At 36.3% G+C, this 16204-nt stretch overlaps 1 protein-coding gene across 2 annotated transcripts in view; it reads left to right on the top strand.

Moving 5' to 3' along the window:
• The window catches only part of TNKS2 (tankyrase 2), a 66734-nt gene that overhangs the window by 13678 nt on the left and 36852 nt on the right, over positions 1 to 16204 (top strand). For both annotated transcript variants that reach the window (XM_050805678.1, XM_050805679.1), the window contains exons 3-9: positions 2933 to 3028; positions 5062 to 5098; positions 5271 to 5346; positions 5732 to 5826; positions 8382 to 8448; positions 13031 to 13217; positions 14296 to 14417. In XM_050805678.1, the coding sequence (XP_050661635.1) occupies positions 2933 to 3028; positions 5062 to 5098; positions 5271 to 5346; positions 5732 to 5826; positions 8382 to 8448; positions 13031 to 13217; positions 14296 to 14417 (680 nt within the window). The remainder of the gene's footprint in view (positions 1 to 2932; positions 3029 to 5061; positions 5099 to 5270; positions 5347 to 5731; positions 5827 to 8381; positions 8449 to 13030; positions 13218 to 14295; positions 14418 to 16204) is intronic.

Here is a 16204-nt window from a genome sequence, read left to right on the forward strand (position 1 = left end):
AGGTGGAAGACAGTAATATTGATGATCCTAAGCCTGTGTAGGCCTAGCTAATATGTGTGTCTATATCTTAGTTTTTAACAGAAAAGTTGTAAAAAATTTTTTTTGAATAGAGAAAAGCTTATAAAACATAAAGAAAATACTTTTGTATAGCTGTACATAATGTTTGTTTTAAGTTGTTATTACAAAAGTCAAAAAGTTTTTATAACTTTAAAAGTTTATAATGTAAAAAGGTTACAGTAAGCTAATTATTGAAGAAATATATTTTTAAAATAAATTTACATAGCTAAGTGTACAGTGTTTATGCAGAGTCTACAGTGATGTACTATAATATCCTAGACCTTCACATTCACTCATCACTTACCCACTGACTGACTCAGAACAACTTCCAGCCCTGCAAGCTCCATTCATGGTAAATGTCCTATACAGATATACCATTTCTTATCTTTTATACTGTATTTAGACATATTTAGTTACAGATATACTTGCCATTGTATTATAGTTGCCTGCAGTATTCAGTACAGTAACATGCTGTTCAGGTTTGTAGCCTAGGAGGAATAGGCTATATACCATGTAGCCTAGGTGTTTGGTAGACTATACCATCTAGGTTTGTGTAAACATTCTCTGGTGTTGGCACAATGATGGACTCACCTAACAAGGCATTTCTCAAAATATATCCCTGTCATTAAGTGACACATGACTGTATTTTATAAAGAGTAATCTGGTAGGGGACTGGGTAGGATGGATGGCATCAAGGATACCAGTTAGGAAACTGTAAAGTAACCCAGGTGAGAAATGATAGCTACTGAATTATAGGGTTATAGGAGAGTAGAAATGGCAGGATAAGTAAGAAAAGTATATAGTATGTGAGAAGGCTTTTTGAGAATTTTTATTAACCTGGTATTTACTTTTGTGAGACAAACAAATTCAAGGATTTTGGACTCATTGCCACCTTAACTCCATTATTTCCTGATGTAAAATAGGGACAGTTGAAATCCTTAACAGATATAGAAAGTGAATTCAGTGCACTAGAAAAAGTCCAGGTGCTCTATGCTAGACTTAAATTGGACCTCATCGTCCCCAGCATCCCAAATCACTGTTTATGTCAACCTCACCAGCTTAAATTAGGTCATTTATAAAGATGTGAAATGGATTTCCTGGTTACCTCTGTCCAATTCTCCTTTTCTGTATGTTATCTTAAATTGTTCCTGCCCTACATTCAAATACATCATTTTTACCACATAACCCATCTCTGGTACCTCAGAGTCTTAGACATATAATTAATTAGTTTTAATAATGTAGAGTTTTCCAAAGGTAGTTATAATCTGCACTATCCAATATGGTAGCTAAGAGCTTGAAATGTCTGAATTGAGATGTACTCTAAGGGAAAAAGCATACCACATTTCAGAGACTTAGTACAAAAAAAAAGTAAAATATCTACTTTTATATTGATTATAATATAAATGTAAATATTGAATTTTTGGATGTATTAGGTGAAGTGTGTTCAAATTAATTTGAACTGTTTCTTTTTTTAATGTAGTTACTGGAAAATGTTAAATTATTTATATGGCTCATGTTTTATTTCTGTTGAACAGCACTGGTATATATAGGAGTAGAGCAGAATGGAAATTCACCCTATCAAAGAACAAGAACTGAGCTTCCTTTCTGCACATATTTGCCTGTCTTCCTCCAGCTCCTTATTTAGAGAGTATACTGGAATATCTTCATAATAATACAAATAATAATATAGTACAGAACAAAACACAATACTTCTCTTTTTTTTTCAGACGGAGTCTTGCTCTGTCACCCAGGCTAGAGTGCAGTGGTGTTATCTCCGCTCACTGCAAGCTCCACCTCCCGGGTTCACACCATTCTCCTGTCTCAGCCTCACTACAGGTGCCCGCCACCATACCCAGCTAATTTTTTGTATTTTTAGTAGAGACAGAGTTTCACCATGTTAGCCAGGATGGTCTCTGTCTCTTGACCTCTTGATCCTCCCGCCTTGGCCTCCCAAAGTGCTGGGATCACAGGCGTGAGCCACCGCACCCAGCCAAGACTTCTCTTTTTATGTGCCTTGAATTATAATGTAGTAGTTTTGATTTGGGGTAGGTTAACCCTACTAAGGGTATTTGGATTTTAACTTAAAATTCAGTGTAGTTAACCTCAAAAAACTAACTGGTCAGCTAGCAACCCTTATTTATATATCCCTCAGTTAAGATTTTTCCAAAGAAAAATTGTCCTTATAAGGAGTAATTTGCACCTTGGTTTCAATGCACCTACTCCACTCTTTAGACTGTTTACCTTATACCTTACAAGTGCATTGTATTATGGTTTCAATAGTGGACAAATACAAGCAGCCTCCTGTTGATTATTCAGCCTTCCTGAAGAATAGAAAGATAATGACTGACGACCTTACAGAATTTGTTGAAAGCATAAGGAAGCCATTCAGTTTTTTGTTTGTGTTTTTTAAAAAAGAATTTACCTGTGTGGTTTTTTTTTTTCTTAAAAATTCTACAGATCTCTGTTCCCAGGCTATCTATAGCTTTAGACATTTTATTTCTGTCATGGTGAACAGTCTTTCTAGCATAAGCAGTGTTCTTTTGGAATAAGAAAAAAGCTTTCAAGCACACTTGCCTTTTTTTCCCCCTTATACACTCTTATCTATCCTTAGTCACTTGTCACCAGCTGTATAAATAGCAAAGGAAAATCTACATTGAACTGAGGGGGAACTTATTTAATGTGTCTTTAATGCATTAAATAATAGAATATGTATTATTTTTATATTTAAAATGTAACATTCCCATTCTGACAAGATACGAAAGGTCTTTAAACAACTTTGAGACTTTGCTGGACCAGAATTCTTGAGAAAATGATTTACTAAAATCAAGTTGTTAAAATTACCATTGAACTTCAAAATAGTGTTGCTATTTTGCAGTGCTCTTACAGCATGGAGCTGAGCCAACCATCCGAAATACAGATGGAAGGACAGCATTGGATTTAGCAGATCCATCTGCCAAAGCAGTGCTTACTGGTAAGTCTGTATACTCTGGTTATTCCAGGAAGCCTGTAAAGAACAAGCTTGCCAGGTAGGAAATTTGCCTCCTGTGATTAATGACCTCAGCTAGATTTTTAAAATAGTGTCAGTTCAGTAGCTTTCCTTTTCTACATGTAGATAGCTGACATTTGATTCTCCTCTAAGAAAAATAAAGCTTTCTTTTTCTTTTCTAATTGATGTTTACATATGTCATTGTTACCTTATTGGGAGTGAGGGTAATAGATAATTGTATGTTGCTGTAGTATATTAAGGATATTTCTTAAATACCCCTGAGTTTTTCAGATAACTTATGCCTGCCCCTTTATATACAGGTTGAGTATTTCTAATCCAAACTTCAAAACACTTCTGGTTTTAAGCATTTCAGATAAGGGATATTCAAGCTGTACTGCTTTTTTTTTTAATGTATTTTAATAATTTTTGATGGAATCCTTTCAAAAAGCACTAGCCATTCAGAAGAGGATTCTAGGCACACTCATTTCGGTACCATGAAGAATGCTAGTTGTACTCTGCTGTAACATATTTATGTCCTTGAAACCCATTGGTATGCGTAAGCTATAGTTTAGATTGACAAGCTTTCTTGAGTTATATCCACTTCACATATTATCTCCCTTGTCAGTGTGCTTTCCTCTTAGCAACTCAGCCATATTATTTACCATATTCTTATCTACCTTGTGATAACTAGAATCATACCTAATCTAAAGTCAAGAGCCTAAGGGGCTTTGCTGTGAGCTTTGTGCCTGGATTTTGTGTTATTTCTTCTACCATTGCTGAGAAAATTTAGACTTCTTCTTGAAAAGACTTTTAGAAGTGTGCACTGTTATTGTGACTATCAATCAGTGTTCATTTTCTCCTTTAGTAGTCCATGTTATTCCATGCTTTTATTTTTGTTTTTTAAATCTTGGGCCTCAAAAGAAGTGTTGCCTTGGCAGTCAATACACAATTCACATTGTGGGCAGCAGTTTGGATGTCATTTAGCAAATCATTGTATTAATTTAAATTTTGTTGATTTTATAGTTTTGTTTGTATTCATTTGTGAAAGTAAAGGCTTTAATAAAGAAGAAATAGAGTTCATAGTTAATCCTTTTTTATATTTGTATATATTTAAAGTAGCATTAAATAAGCATGATATTAATGTTGAAAAATCTAGATTCATAAAGATGTTAATGATTATGTTATCATCAGTGATGCTATAGATTCTTTTGTAATTTCTATAATGTTGGTTTATTGAGTTTTGTTTGTTTTGTTTAGGGGTTTGTTTTTGGGGTGTGTGTGTGGGGGGGGGTGTGTGTATATCAAGGTCTCGCTCTGTCGCCCAGGCTGGAGTGTAGTGGCACAGTCACAGCTCACTGCAGCCTGAACCTATCCAGGCTCAGGTGATCCTCCAACCTCAGTCTCCCGAGTAGCTGGGACTGCAGGTGTGCGTCACCACACCCAGCCAATTTTTGTATTTTTTGTAGAGAGAGGGTTTCACCGTGTTCCCAGGCTAGTCTCTAACTCTTGGGCTCAAGCGATCCACCCACCTCAGCCTCCCAAAGTGCTGGGATTACAGACATGAGCCAATACACCTGGCCTTTTTTAGGTTTGGAACAAAGTTGTAGATACATTTTGTTTCTCTGTTATGAAAATACTATACTCATTTTAGGAAATTTGAAGGGAAAAAGGAAAAGGTCACCAATAATCTATGACCCGAGATACACTTTGTTAATATTTTGGTATATTTTCTTTTGGATTTTCCTTCTCCTGAGCATATTGTTTTTATATAGTTGAGGTTGCCTTTCATTATATAAAATAGAATCTTTTTTTTTTTAATCCCATAGCAAAGGTATTTCATGTTTGCTTTTCATGCAAATATTTTTAAACTACATAATATTCTGTTAATGAACTATTTTCCATTTATTGGAAATTTATTTCCAAATTTATCTACTTTATAATTCATTGGGCGTCTTTTTGCATAAAACTTGTTAATTTTTCTTTTTAATTTCTATACTTTTTTTTTTTCTAATTCACAGGTGAATATAAGAAGGATGAACTCTTGGAAAGTGCCAGGTACATACTAATGTTTTAAATATTTGACAGGAATACTTCACCATTAACTTTTTTCTTTTTTTTTTTTACAGTAAGCAAACTCTAAATAGAATTTTTTGTAATGGTTACAGTACTTATCTTGAGGAAGATCTGATGAAGAATGCAAATTGCTAATACTTTTTTTGTATTCTAGGAGTGGCAATGAAGAAAAAATGATGGCTCTACTCACACCATTAAATGTCAACTGCCACGCAAGTGATGGCAGAAAGGTACTTCTTTTTGCAACTGAGTTTGTGCTTATCTCCTGGTAACATAAAGATAAAGATGTGTTTATCTTACAATAAATTGAAATATATTTGAAGAGAGCACTGATGTTTTAAGTATTTCAGTATTTTCAGTATTTCAAATTCTTAAGCTTAGTAAAACCTTATTGATGATAAACAGTTATTTGCTTCCTATATGTAATAGTGAATTTATAAACTTGTATACTATGCCTTCAATATGTATGTTGGATTTTGTAAAACCAAATTGATAACTACTTAGACAATGAAGTCATAATTGGATTTTCTGGTTTTATATTTGGGTTTTTTCCCTCTTACACATTTTATTCAACCATTATTTGAATTTCATTAATATATTTGATTAATATTTCAGTCGACTCCATTGCATTTGGCAGCAGGATATAACAGAGTAAAGATTGTACAGTTGTTATTGCAACATGGAGCTGATGTCCATGCTAAAGATAAAGGGTAAGCATTTGAACAAAAACAAGGACTTTTTATGTGTTACCGTCATCTTAAAACAATCTTTTTAACCTTATAAAAATCATATTTTTTACTAAATAACATTAATATGTATCGAGCTTTTACAATGTACAGGTTCTCTGAGGGCACAGGAAATTATAAAACCTTAAGCCCACCGCTCATAGAAGGTGTACATTACACTTCAGAGGGCATGAAAAGATACCTAAGAATACTATGAGGTCTCTACCAAGTGTTTGGTCATTGAGAGAGAGAGAGCACTGCAGGAGTTCCCAAGAGGGAACTCTCAGTGATGGTTGACTGAAGTGGTTGGGAAATCCCTCAGAATGAGGTGTGACTTGACCTGGACTGTAAAGTCAAGTCTCAATTCAAGAAAGCAGTTTGCGGAACATTAGTCTGCAAGACAGTTAGGATAACTGGGGGCTGCTAAAGCAGACATTAAAGCACATTTTAAAAACAGTGACTAGACTAGCTTTGCTGGAGAAGATGATTCACACAAGAAACAAATGAAGGTTAGAATTAGAGAAATAGGTAAGAACCAGGTTTTGGAGGACTTGGTATTTAGCCTAAGTAATTCAGACTTCACTCTGTGATCTGAAACAAAGGAGATTATTATTCTAAAAGAAGTTTTAAGAGGTGCATTTGAAAGCAGTGTGTTGGCTAAATTGGGAGAGAGGACTAGAAGCAAAAGCAGCAATTAGGAAAGTGAGCATTCTAGAGGGTTAAGCATAATCAGGATTCATAATAATGGTGGCAGAATAAATGAAAATGAAGGAATAGATGCAAGAGTTATTTCTGTGTAAGAATGGATAAGGTTTGGGCTGGGCGCGGTGGCTCACGCCTGTAATCCCAGCACTTTGGGAGAGGTCAGGAGATCGAGACCATCCTGGCTAACATGGTGAAACCCCATCTCTACTAAAAATACAAAAAATTAGCCGGGCGTGGTGGCAGGCGCCTGTAGTCCCAGCTACTCAGGAGGCTGAGGCAGGAGAATGGCGCGAACCTGGGAGGCAGAGCTTGCAGTGAGCCGAGATTGCGCCACTGCACTCCAGCCTGGGTGGCAGAGCAAGACTCCATCTCAAAAAAAAAAAAAAAAGAATGGATAAGATTTGTCGAATGGGTATGATGAGCGAGGAATAAAAGGAAAACTACACTTCAAGTTCTGAATGAGTTAGATCCAATGATACACATATGAAATACACAAGGCAAAATTGTTTGGGGGGAAACTGTTGAATTGACTTCTAGAAGTCTTAGTTTATTTTTTGTTTGCTTGTTGTGTTTTTTATTTTATTTTATTTATTTATTTTTTTTTTATTTTTTATTTTTTTTTGAGACAGAGTCTCGCTCTGTCGCCTAGGCTGGAGTACAGTGGTAAGATCTCGGCTCACTGCAACCTCTGCCTCCCAGGTTCAAGTGATTCTCCTGCCTCAGCCTCCTGAGTAGTTGGGATTACAGGCACCCACCACCACACCTAGCTAATTTTCATATTTTTAGTAGAGACGAGGTTTCACCATGTTGGCCAGGCTCGAACTCCTGACCTCAGGTAATCCACCTGGCTCAGCCTCCCGAAGTGCTCAGTTTACAGATGTGAGCCACCACGCCCGGCCCAGAACACTTAGTTTAATGGGATGATACAGGAACATAGTGGAAGCATCTAGTAGGTGGTCAGGAACAAAATTGGTGCTCAGGCAAGTGAAGAATCATATATTCAAAAATAGTAAGGAAAGCCATGAACCTTTCAAGAGAGGACTCGTAGAACTAAAGACTAAATCACAGGTGACCATCCCTTACCAGAGGCTGGCATGATGGTGGCTGTGGCAGCATATTAGTGAGTGATCCCAAAGGAGAAGGAAAAGCTTAAAGATAGAAGTCAAGATTTTAAAGTTTCACTGTATCTTCCCATAGAGAAAGTTCTTCCTCCACTCCCATCATGGAAGAATTGGGTTTCAGCTTATTAAGGATCTCAAAAAAGTTTTAAAAATGAGCTAGTATTTGAGCTAAGTCTGGAAAAGACATGTAGAAATGATCCAGAACAAAGGAGGGAGGGAAATCTATACCCAGGGAACAGTATGTGTAGAGACATACAGGGAACTATAAGTTTAGCATATCATTATTGAAGGGTAAGCCTAGAGAGGGAGCCAGATAATTGTGTGTGCCACGTTAATAAGTTGGAACCATCTCTTGAAAGCACAGTGTTAAGGTGTAACTACATCAGACTTACCTTTTAGAAAAATCTGCCTCAGCTTGGAGGATAAAGTGGAGTGGGGGCTGTTTCAGTAGTGCAAGGGAGAAATAACAGACCCAAACTAAGGCAGTGGCAGTAGCGGTGAAGTATAAAGGAAGACAGATTTGAAAGAGACTTGGGAGTTCAAATTCTTAGGACTTAGGGTTCAAATGGATGTTACTAAATTTTGAACATTTTTATTAGAACATCACATAATCCACTTGCTATTTAAGTAATTAAATACATTTTAATTTATAAATTTCCGTAGGCCTAAGAAATATATACTAAAACAGGATTTTTTTTCCCCTTCTCATTGTAGTGATCTGGTACCATTGCACAATGCCTGTTCTTATGGTCATTATGAAGTAACTGAACTTTTGGTCAAGGTTAGTGCTCTTGTACTCTCTAATTACTTTCTGGAGTTATGTAGAGTAACTTGAAATACATTAGTGTATCTGGGTTTCTTTTTATTTTCTGTGTTCTTAGTGCTTAAAGAAGTAGAAGTATTTATAAGCATTATAAAATATAGGTGACTGATAGCTCAGCATTTGACTGCTTTGAGATTTTTGAGATACCATATGGTTTTTTTTTTGTTTTTTTTTTTTTTTTTTTTTTTGAGACAAGGTCTCACTCTTGCCCAGGCTGGAGTGCAGTGGTGCGATCTTGGCTTTCTGCAACCTCCACCTCCAGGGTTCAAACGATTCTCCTGCCACAGCCTCCTGAGTAGATGGGATTTCAGACATGCGCCATCACGCCCAGCTAAATTTTGTTAGAGATGGGGTTTCACCATCTCTGGTGAAACCAGGCTGGTCTTGAACTCCTGACCTCAAGTGATTCACCTGCCTCGGCCTCCCAAAGTGCTGGGATTACAGCCATGGGCCACCATACCCAGCCTGGATACTATATGTTTTAAAATATAAAGTAGCAGTGTTATCTTGCTACACATCATCTTGTGATGCATCATCTGAAATCCCATCTACTCAGGAGGCTGTGGCAGGAGAATCGTTTGAACCCTGGAGATGGAGGTTACAGTCAGCCCAGATCGCACCACTGCACTCCAGCATGGGCAAGAGTGAGACCTTGTCTCAAAAAATAATAATAATAATAATAATAATGAATAGCAGATAAAGTGATTCCATAATTTATAGCTAAAGGTGAAGTTTCAAAACTCTAAGAAGCAGTTTTTAGTGAATCATATTTTGTTAAAACCACCAGATATAATAGCAAGATTTGCCAATTGTACTTTGAGTTGGAGCAGGCCCATTTGGTAAGGTTCACTTCTTCCAGTATGTTCAACAACTGTTTAACAAACAGGTTCCCAAGACTAGCAAGAAACTTTTTTTTTTTTTTTTTTGAGGCGGAGTCTTGCTTTGTCTCCCAGCCTGGAGCGCAGTGGCACAATCAGCTCGCTGCAACCTCTGCCTCCTGGGTTCAAGCGATTCTCCTGCCTCAGCCTCCCAAGTACCTGGGATTACAGGTATGTGCCACCATGCCTAGCTAATTTTCTATTTTTAGTAGATACAGAGTTTCACCATGTTGGCCAGGCTGCTCTTGAACTCCTGACCTCAGGTGATCTGCCCGCCTCAGCCTCCCAAAGTGCTGGGATTACAGACATAAGCCACCAAGCCCAGCCCGAAACTTCCTATTTTGATCCCTTTTAGGTGAGAGTAGAAGATATATATTATCCTTGGGAGTGGATCCCAGGATGTTACCCATACCCTTTAACTTCTGTTACCCTGCACCCATTCTACCCCTTCAGTACTTTTCCCCACTCTCTGCAGCTGTTATGGGAAGAGAAAGAGGACACTTGTTTCCAATGCCTCTGTGGTTCCTTTTGGGCCTGCGTCTTATGAAATACATTTTCCCGTAGAAACAACTTTATAATAATAATTAGATACTCTGAGTAGCATATAAACCTTAGTAAACTTATAATGTGGCTGTAGTGTTATACATTTGTGAGAGTAATGCTTTTGCTTCTTATAAAATCTTGACTCCAGCAGAACATTAGAAAGTTGTTATGGATAAGAATGAAACATCAAACAGATTGCACTGGGACTTAAAGACAACTGAGTGGTATTTTCCTAAGACCTAGTGTTTTACTAAATAAGAATGAAAGGCTGACTAGAGGTCATACCTACAGAGGGGGTTAGCTAACGTGAGGGTGTAATAGTTACCAGGGTAGTAAAGTTAAGCAAAGTCAGGAGAAAACAAGTAGATAGGGATTGAGAATGCAGATTCTGAGCAGTGCTGAGTCAATTGGCAACACTTGCCTAAATAGTTTGGCTAGCAGAAGCTGGCATTTAACAGCAAACACCCAGTGACTGCTTTCCATGACCAGGGCATTTGCTAGCCATGGAAGGCACTAAGACATGATTCCCTGGGCAAAGCATTCAAATAATGAAGGTCTGGCACTAACAGGCACAAGACTAACAGGGAATTCTCTTAACATTCTTCCTCATAGTCTCTGAATACTAGGAAGCAAGCAGATAGATCTGGCTAGAGTGGAGGGAAAAATTATGTCAGATAGAGTCATAATTAATTAAACCACTGTGCAGTGTGTTGACTGATATTTCTTTGCTTGGAAGGCAATGTTGGAACCTCCAGTGGGGCCTGAAGCTTCTATCTTTATCTTTGTTGTGATGCACACTTTTATGGTTGACTTGATAAAAAATTAAAAGGGATACTTACCCAGTTTGCAGATTAACATGAAGCTGGGAAGGATAACTAATATTCAAGTTGATAGAATCAAGGGTCAAAACCATCTCACCAGGCTCTAAGCTTTGATTGAAGCCAGTAAGATTAAATATAATGGGGCTCAGCAAGGACACTTAAGTTCACGAAATAAGTCGCACAAGAACAAGATGGGAGAGGAGAAAATGCTTTGATGTTTACTTCTTAATTTAAACAATAATACAGAGTGTTTAAATGATCCATTAACTCAAAGTATAAATTGTAATATGACAACTTAAAAAGCTGTCATAATTTTGTGCCAATAGTAGAATAGTATTGCAAGCAAATATAATCATGGATGCAGTGTACTCTGCACACCCAAACCACACTGGAATCTATGATTTTAGGCTCTTGGTTTTGTTTGTTGTTGTTGTTGTTGTTTTTGGCCAGAGGGAGAGGGTCTCACTCTGCCACCCAGGCTGGAGTGCAGTGGCGCAATCATGGCTCATTGCAGCCACAACCTTCCCGGGCTCAGGTGATCCTCCCACCTCAGCCTCCCGAGTAGCTGAAATTACAGGCGTGGTACCACCACACATGGTTAATTTATTTTTTGTAGAGATAGGGGTTCACCATATTGCCCAGTTTGGTCTTGAACTCCTAAGCTCAAGCGATCCACCCACCTTGGCCTCCCAGAGTGCTGGAATTACAGGCATAAGCCACTGCCCCTGGCCTCAATTATTTTTTAATGAATTTTTTAAGCTCAAGTATATTTAGTTGAGGGCCACCACGAGAATAAGTGGAAACCATCTGATTTATAAGATGAGTGTCCTTTATGATGTCTTTTGCTCCAGAGGCAAACAGATGAAAGTTAAGAGTGCATATTTTAACTTAATGTAGAAGAAAACTTTCTAACAACAGAAGTTCTCTAGTAACTATAAAAAGCCATGTTGGCTGCAAATTAGCTCCCCATTGTTGAAAATATTGAAAGTGTAAGAAGCTGGTTCACCTTAGTTGAATGCTGTAGTAGGAAATTTGTGTTTGATTGGTTAAACTAGTATGGCTTCAGTGTTCCATGCTTAGCCAACTCCAGTACTTGGAAACGGCTAAAATTAAAAAGCCTAACAATAGAAAGTGTTAGCAAGGATATGTAGCAATTGGAACTCAAATGTTGCTGGTGGCTGTATAAAATGCTATAGCCACATTAGAAAACTCTTTTGACAGTTTCTAATAAAGTTAAACTTATATCTACCATGACAGTATATGTTCATAAAGAAATGTTTATGATAGCTGATTTGTAACACAGGTTGACTATCCATTGTCTGAAATGCTTGGGATTAGAAGTGTTTTAGATTTCAGATTTTTTTGGATTTTAGAATATTGCATATATACTATGTAATGAGATATCTTGAGGATGGAACCCAGGTCTACACATGAAATTCACTTATGTTTCATATGCACCTTATACACGTAGCCTGAAGATAATTTTGTATAAATTTTTAATAATTTTGTGCATGATTAAGTTTGTGTGTATGAGGTTAGGTGTGGAATTTTCCACTTGTGGCGTCACGTCAGTATTCAGAAGTTTTGGATTTTGGAGTATTTTGCATTTCAGGTTCTCAGATTAGAGATACTCAACCGGCCAACTAGAAACAGTCCAAATGTCCCTTAATAGGATGATAAATAAGCAAATTATGGTGTATCTATACTGTGAAATACTCCTCAACAATGAAAATGAACTACTTATGCAACAACATGAATGAATCTCAGAAACATATGTATGAAAGAATCTAGACAAAGAAATTTATATTCTTCCATTTTTATGAAATTGAAGAACAGATATATCTAATATGTGGCCAGAATGGGAGCAGGAATTGTCTATAAAAGGAGCATGAGGAAACATTCTGGGGTAATGAAAGGGTCTTATATCTTGATTTGGGTGATGGTATCACAGATATATACATTTGTCAGAATTATCAAAGTTGTGTGTTTCACTGTATGTCAGCTATCCCTCAAGAGGAGAATTCGTTCTTGGAAAAGATGCAGGTTAAATCTAAAGCTTCATTCTTAACTGTTCTTAAAAGTAGAAAAGTTAAGTAGACCCTCGTGGGTAGGCCTAGCAATCAGCTACTGTTTTTTCCTTTGGGAAAAATGTATACTCATTCTGAAATAATTGGCTTAAAAAGTGAACTTTGGGAACATAACCTATTTTAGCTGTATGATGTTAAATTACACAGTACTAATAATTCTGAGTTCTTTAGAAAATTGAACGTTAAATATATGATGCTTTTTGCTCTCCAGCATGGTGCATGTGTAAATGCAATGGACTTGTGGCAGTTCACTCCTCTTCATGAGGCAGCTTCTAAGAACAGGGTTGAAGTATGTTCTCTTCTCTTAAGTTATGGTGCAGACCCAACACTGCTCAATTGTCACAATAAAAGTGCTATAGACCTGGCTCCCACACCACAGTTAAAAGAAAGATTAGCATGTGAGTATAAAATTATGAATGTTCAGGTAGGATATTATATCAATAAACTGAACATTTTTTCTTTCCTGTTTGTTTTTAGAAATGTTTAAATAATAGAATATTTTTCTTAGCCATGGGTATCCATGTTGTTTAGCATATTTAATAATTTGGAAGTTTCTATTTAAGATGCTATGAAAATAAAATATGTTTGTATTAATTTTTTCAAGTCAACTTATGTGCTTTTTATATGTACTGTATTAGACTTATTAGATGGTATGCCTTTGAAATGAAAGCATTTGGTTTTCATCTTTGATATGACTTTTCTGTTTAATCTATGAAGCTTATGAATTTGTGAAGTTACAGCTTCATAAGATTGCCATCTTGTAAACAGCCTCCAGATCTTAACATCTAATATTTGTTGGCACCTGGCCCCAGTTCTTTGATTTTCTGTCTATAGCTGAAGTAAATGTAGTGAGAAATAACCACCTAGTTTGGATATGGTATTAGTGCATATAAATAAGCAACTTATAATGGATTTGTATTATCCTGGAATAATAAAGAATAATTGGTAGTTCCACAAGTCTGATGAGTAAAAGAGAATCTTAAGGAAAACCTCTTTTATTTTTTCATCATCATAGGTGGCTTTTGCAAATATCCAACTTGTCTAGTTCCCAGTTCCCTGATGGTATGAGCAAAACTGTCTGTTATAGCCATGATGTCAGTGTAGAGATCACTGTTTCTTTACTGAGAAAAATTTTGTGCTTGAAAAATTCTAAAACCTCTCTGGTCTAGGAATATATTGTAGTATTCCAGATATCCCAAAATGAATTATGAATTAGAACAGACCATGATTCTGCCATGGGCTAAACCTGTGTACATTCTTGAGGCCATATGTCTATACAGTTGCACCATAACTGAGGGGAACTGGAGTACCCCTGTCTGTTTCAGGGGTTAAATTTGGAGAATATCTTTAGAGCCTCAATCTGGCTGTATTGGAAGATTATTTTGAAAATAATTTCAAGGAAAATACTAGGTATCTTTTAGGTAAGCCTTTTCAATTTGATCTCATTATAGATATAAATGCTTTTTCTTCATCTAGATGAATTTAAAGGCCACTCGTTGCTGCAAGCTGCACGAGAAGCTGATGTTACTCGAATCAAAAAACATCTCTCTCTGGAAATGGTGAATTTCAAGCATCCTCAAACACATGAAACAGCATTGGTAATGTTTCAGATTTAAGTTTTTAAAATACAATAACCAAGAACGTGCTAAACTAATAATAATATCCTACTTTTAGAACTAGCATTTTTTTGAGTCTGTAGTTTTAAAAAATTACTGCCTATACAAATATTTTTTAAAAATTTAAACAGTGCCAAAAAATAGACAGCCTCACCCTGCAGAAGGCCAAGCTATTATCAGTTCGAGAATCTCCAGAAAAAAAAAATCTGTTCAGATTCTGGCATGTATTATATGTAATGCTTTTATTATCATAAATGATACATATCATTTGCTTTTTTAGAGGTTATAAAAATGAATGCTTAAGTTAGAAATTTTGGAACCCAATGAAAATAATGAAAAATAAAATAAATACCACCATCCAGATAAAAACACTTGGTGTAGTCGCTTCCTTCTTCAAAATTAAATCTAGAATGTGTATAAAGTATTTTAGAGGTTACTTCCCTGACAGAGGTAATAATAACTGTGGAGCTATGACAAAGTGGATGTGAGTAGAGAAGCCTAAGGAAAAACAGAAAAGAATGGGAGCTAATAGGGATACGTGATAAAAGGTAAGAGAGCGAATGGTAAAATCAGGGGCTACCTTAAAATCGAAAGGTGAAAAAAAATTTAAAGGTAGAAATGTAAAAGGAAGAAAGTAAATCCTGTTGTATGAGTTGCAGAATGTGCTTCGGGTAAGAGAAGATAAGTAAATTAATGTGTGTAGAAGCAGATTTAACTGATGGTAAGCCTTACTTACCTAATATCTTTTATAATAAGTTTTCTTCCTTATGCCATAATGTAAACTATGAAGTTTATGTAGAAACCTACCTGTAAAGCATTTTGGACCTTTTTTACTGCGTGTAAGAAACATCTAAATTTAAAAAAAAATAGTTAAGCTGTAGACTAATAAGAAATACTAGTACAAAATTAAAACCACAACAGCATTAAAACTGTACAAAGAAACTTGGAAAGACTAACATGGAAAATTCTGGTCTGAAAAGCTAATACTACGTGTTGTTTTCCCCTAAATATACATACTACTATTAAGCAACTCGTTTTGGTAATTAACCTTAAAACACAGTAGGAGATGTGTTGGTGAGTGGTTATGGTGCAGTAGCAGTTTCTTACAGGTTCCCAGAGATTTACAGGCCCTGCTCCATGATGGTGCAGAGGAGCAGGGTGTAATTTGAGGTGGATGTGATTTTAAAACAAAAAAAAGTATTTAAAAAACCATGTCCAGTCTCTGTGCTCTCATAATAGATGTCCTGGGATGATTACCCTTAACCTACCAAAGGAACTATGTTCTCCAATTAGAATTGGTTTTATTTAGGATAAAGGAATGATTTTGGTGACGACAACATCAAAGAATGGATCTGCAGCAAAGTCATGAGGATCCGATAAACTTTATGATTAACAACAGGTTAAAATCAAATAACAAATTTCATATGTATTGTGTTTTTAGATGTGTAGAGCAACTTAGCTGAAAAATTACCCAGAATCTTTATTCTGTAGGTTTTCAGGTTTCAGTTTTAACTTAACATATATACATTGATTTAGTCATGTATCATTCAGACATTATTGAACACCTGTTATGCAGATATTAGGCTTAGGCTTATAACTGGCAAATCTCTACTTCCTGTCTCCTTTCCTCCTGGATACATCATACATAGAGATGCTGCAGCCTCAAACTCCAGATTATATCATTTTCCACCACTGATTTTGCAAAGAGGTAATGCATGCTCCTTATTCTGCCGAAGCAACTAGTTGAGAGAGATATAAGTACTGCTCAG

This window comes from Macaca thibetana, chromosome 9 (genome assembly GCF_024542745.1).
Source record: "Macaca thibetana thibetana isolate TM-01 chromosome 9, ASM2454274v1, whole genome shotgun sequence".
NCBI classification, from domain to species: domain Eukaryota; kingdom Metazoa; phylum Chordata; class Mammalia; order Primates; family Cercopithecidae; genus Macaca; species Macaca thibetana.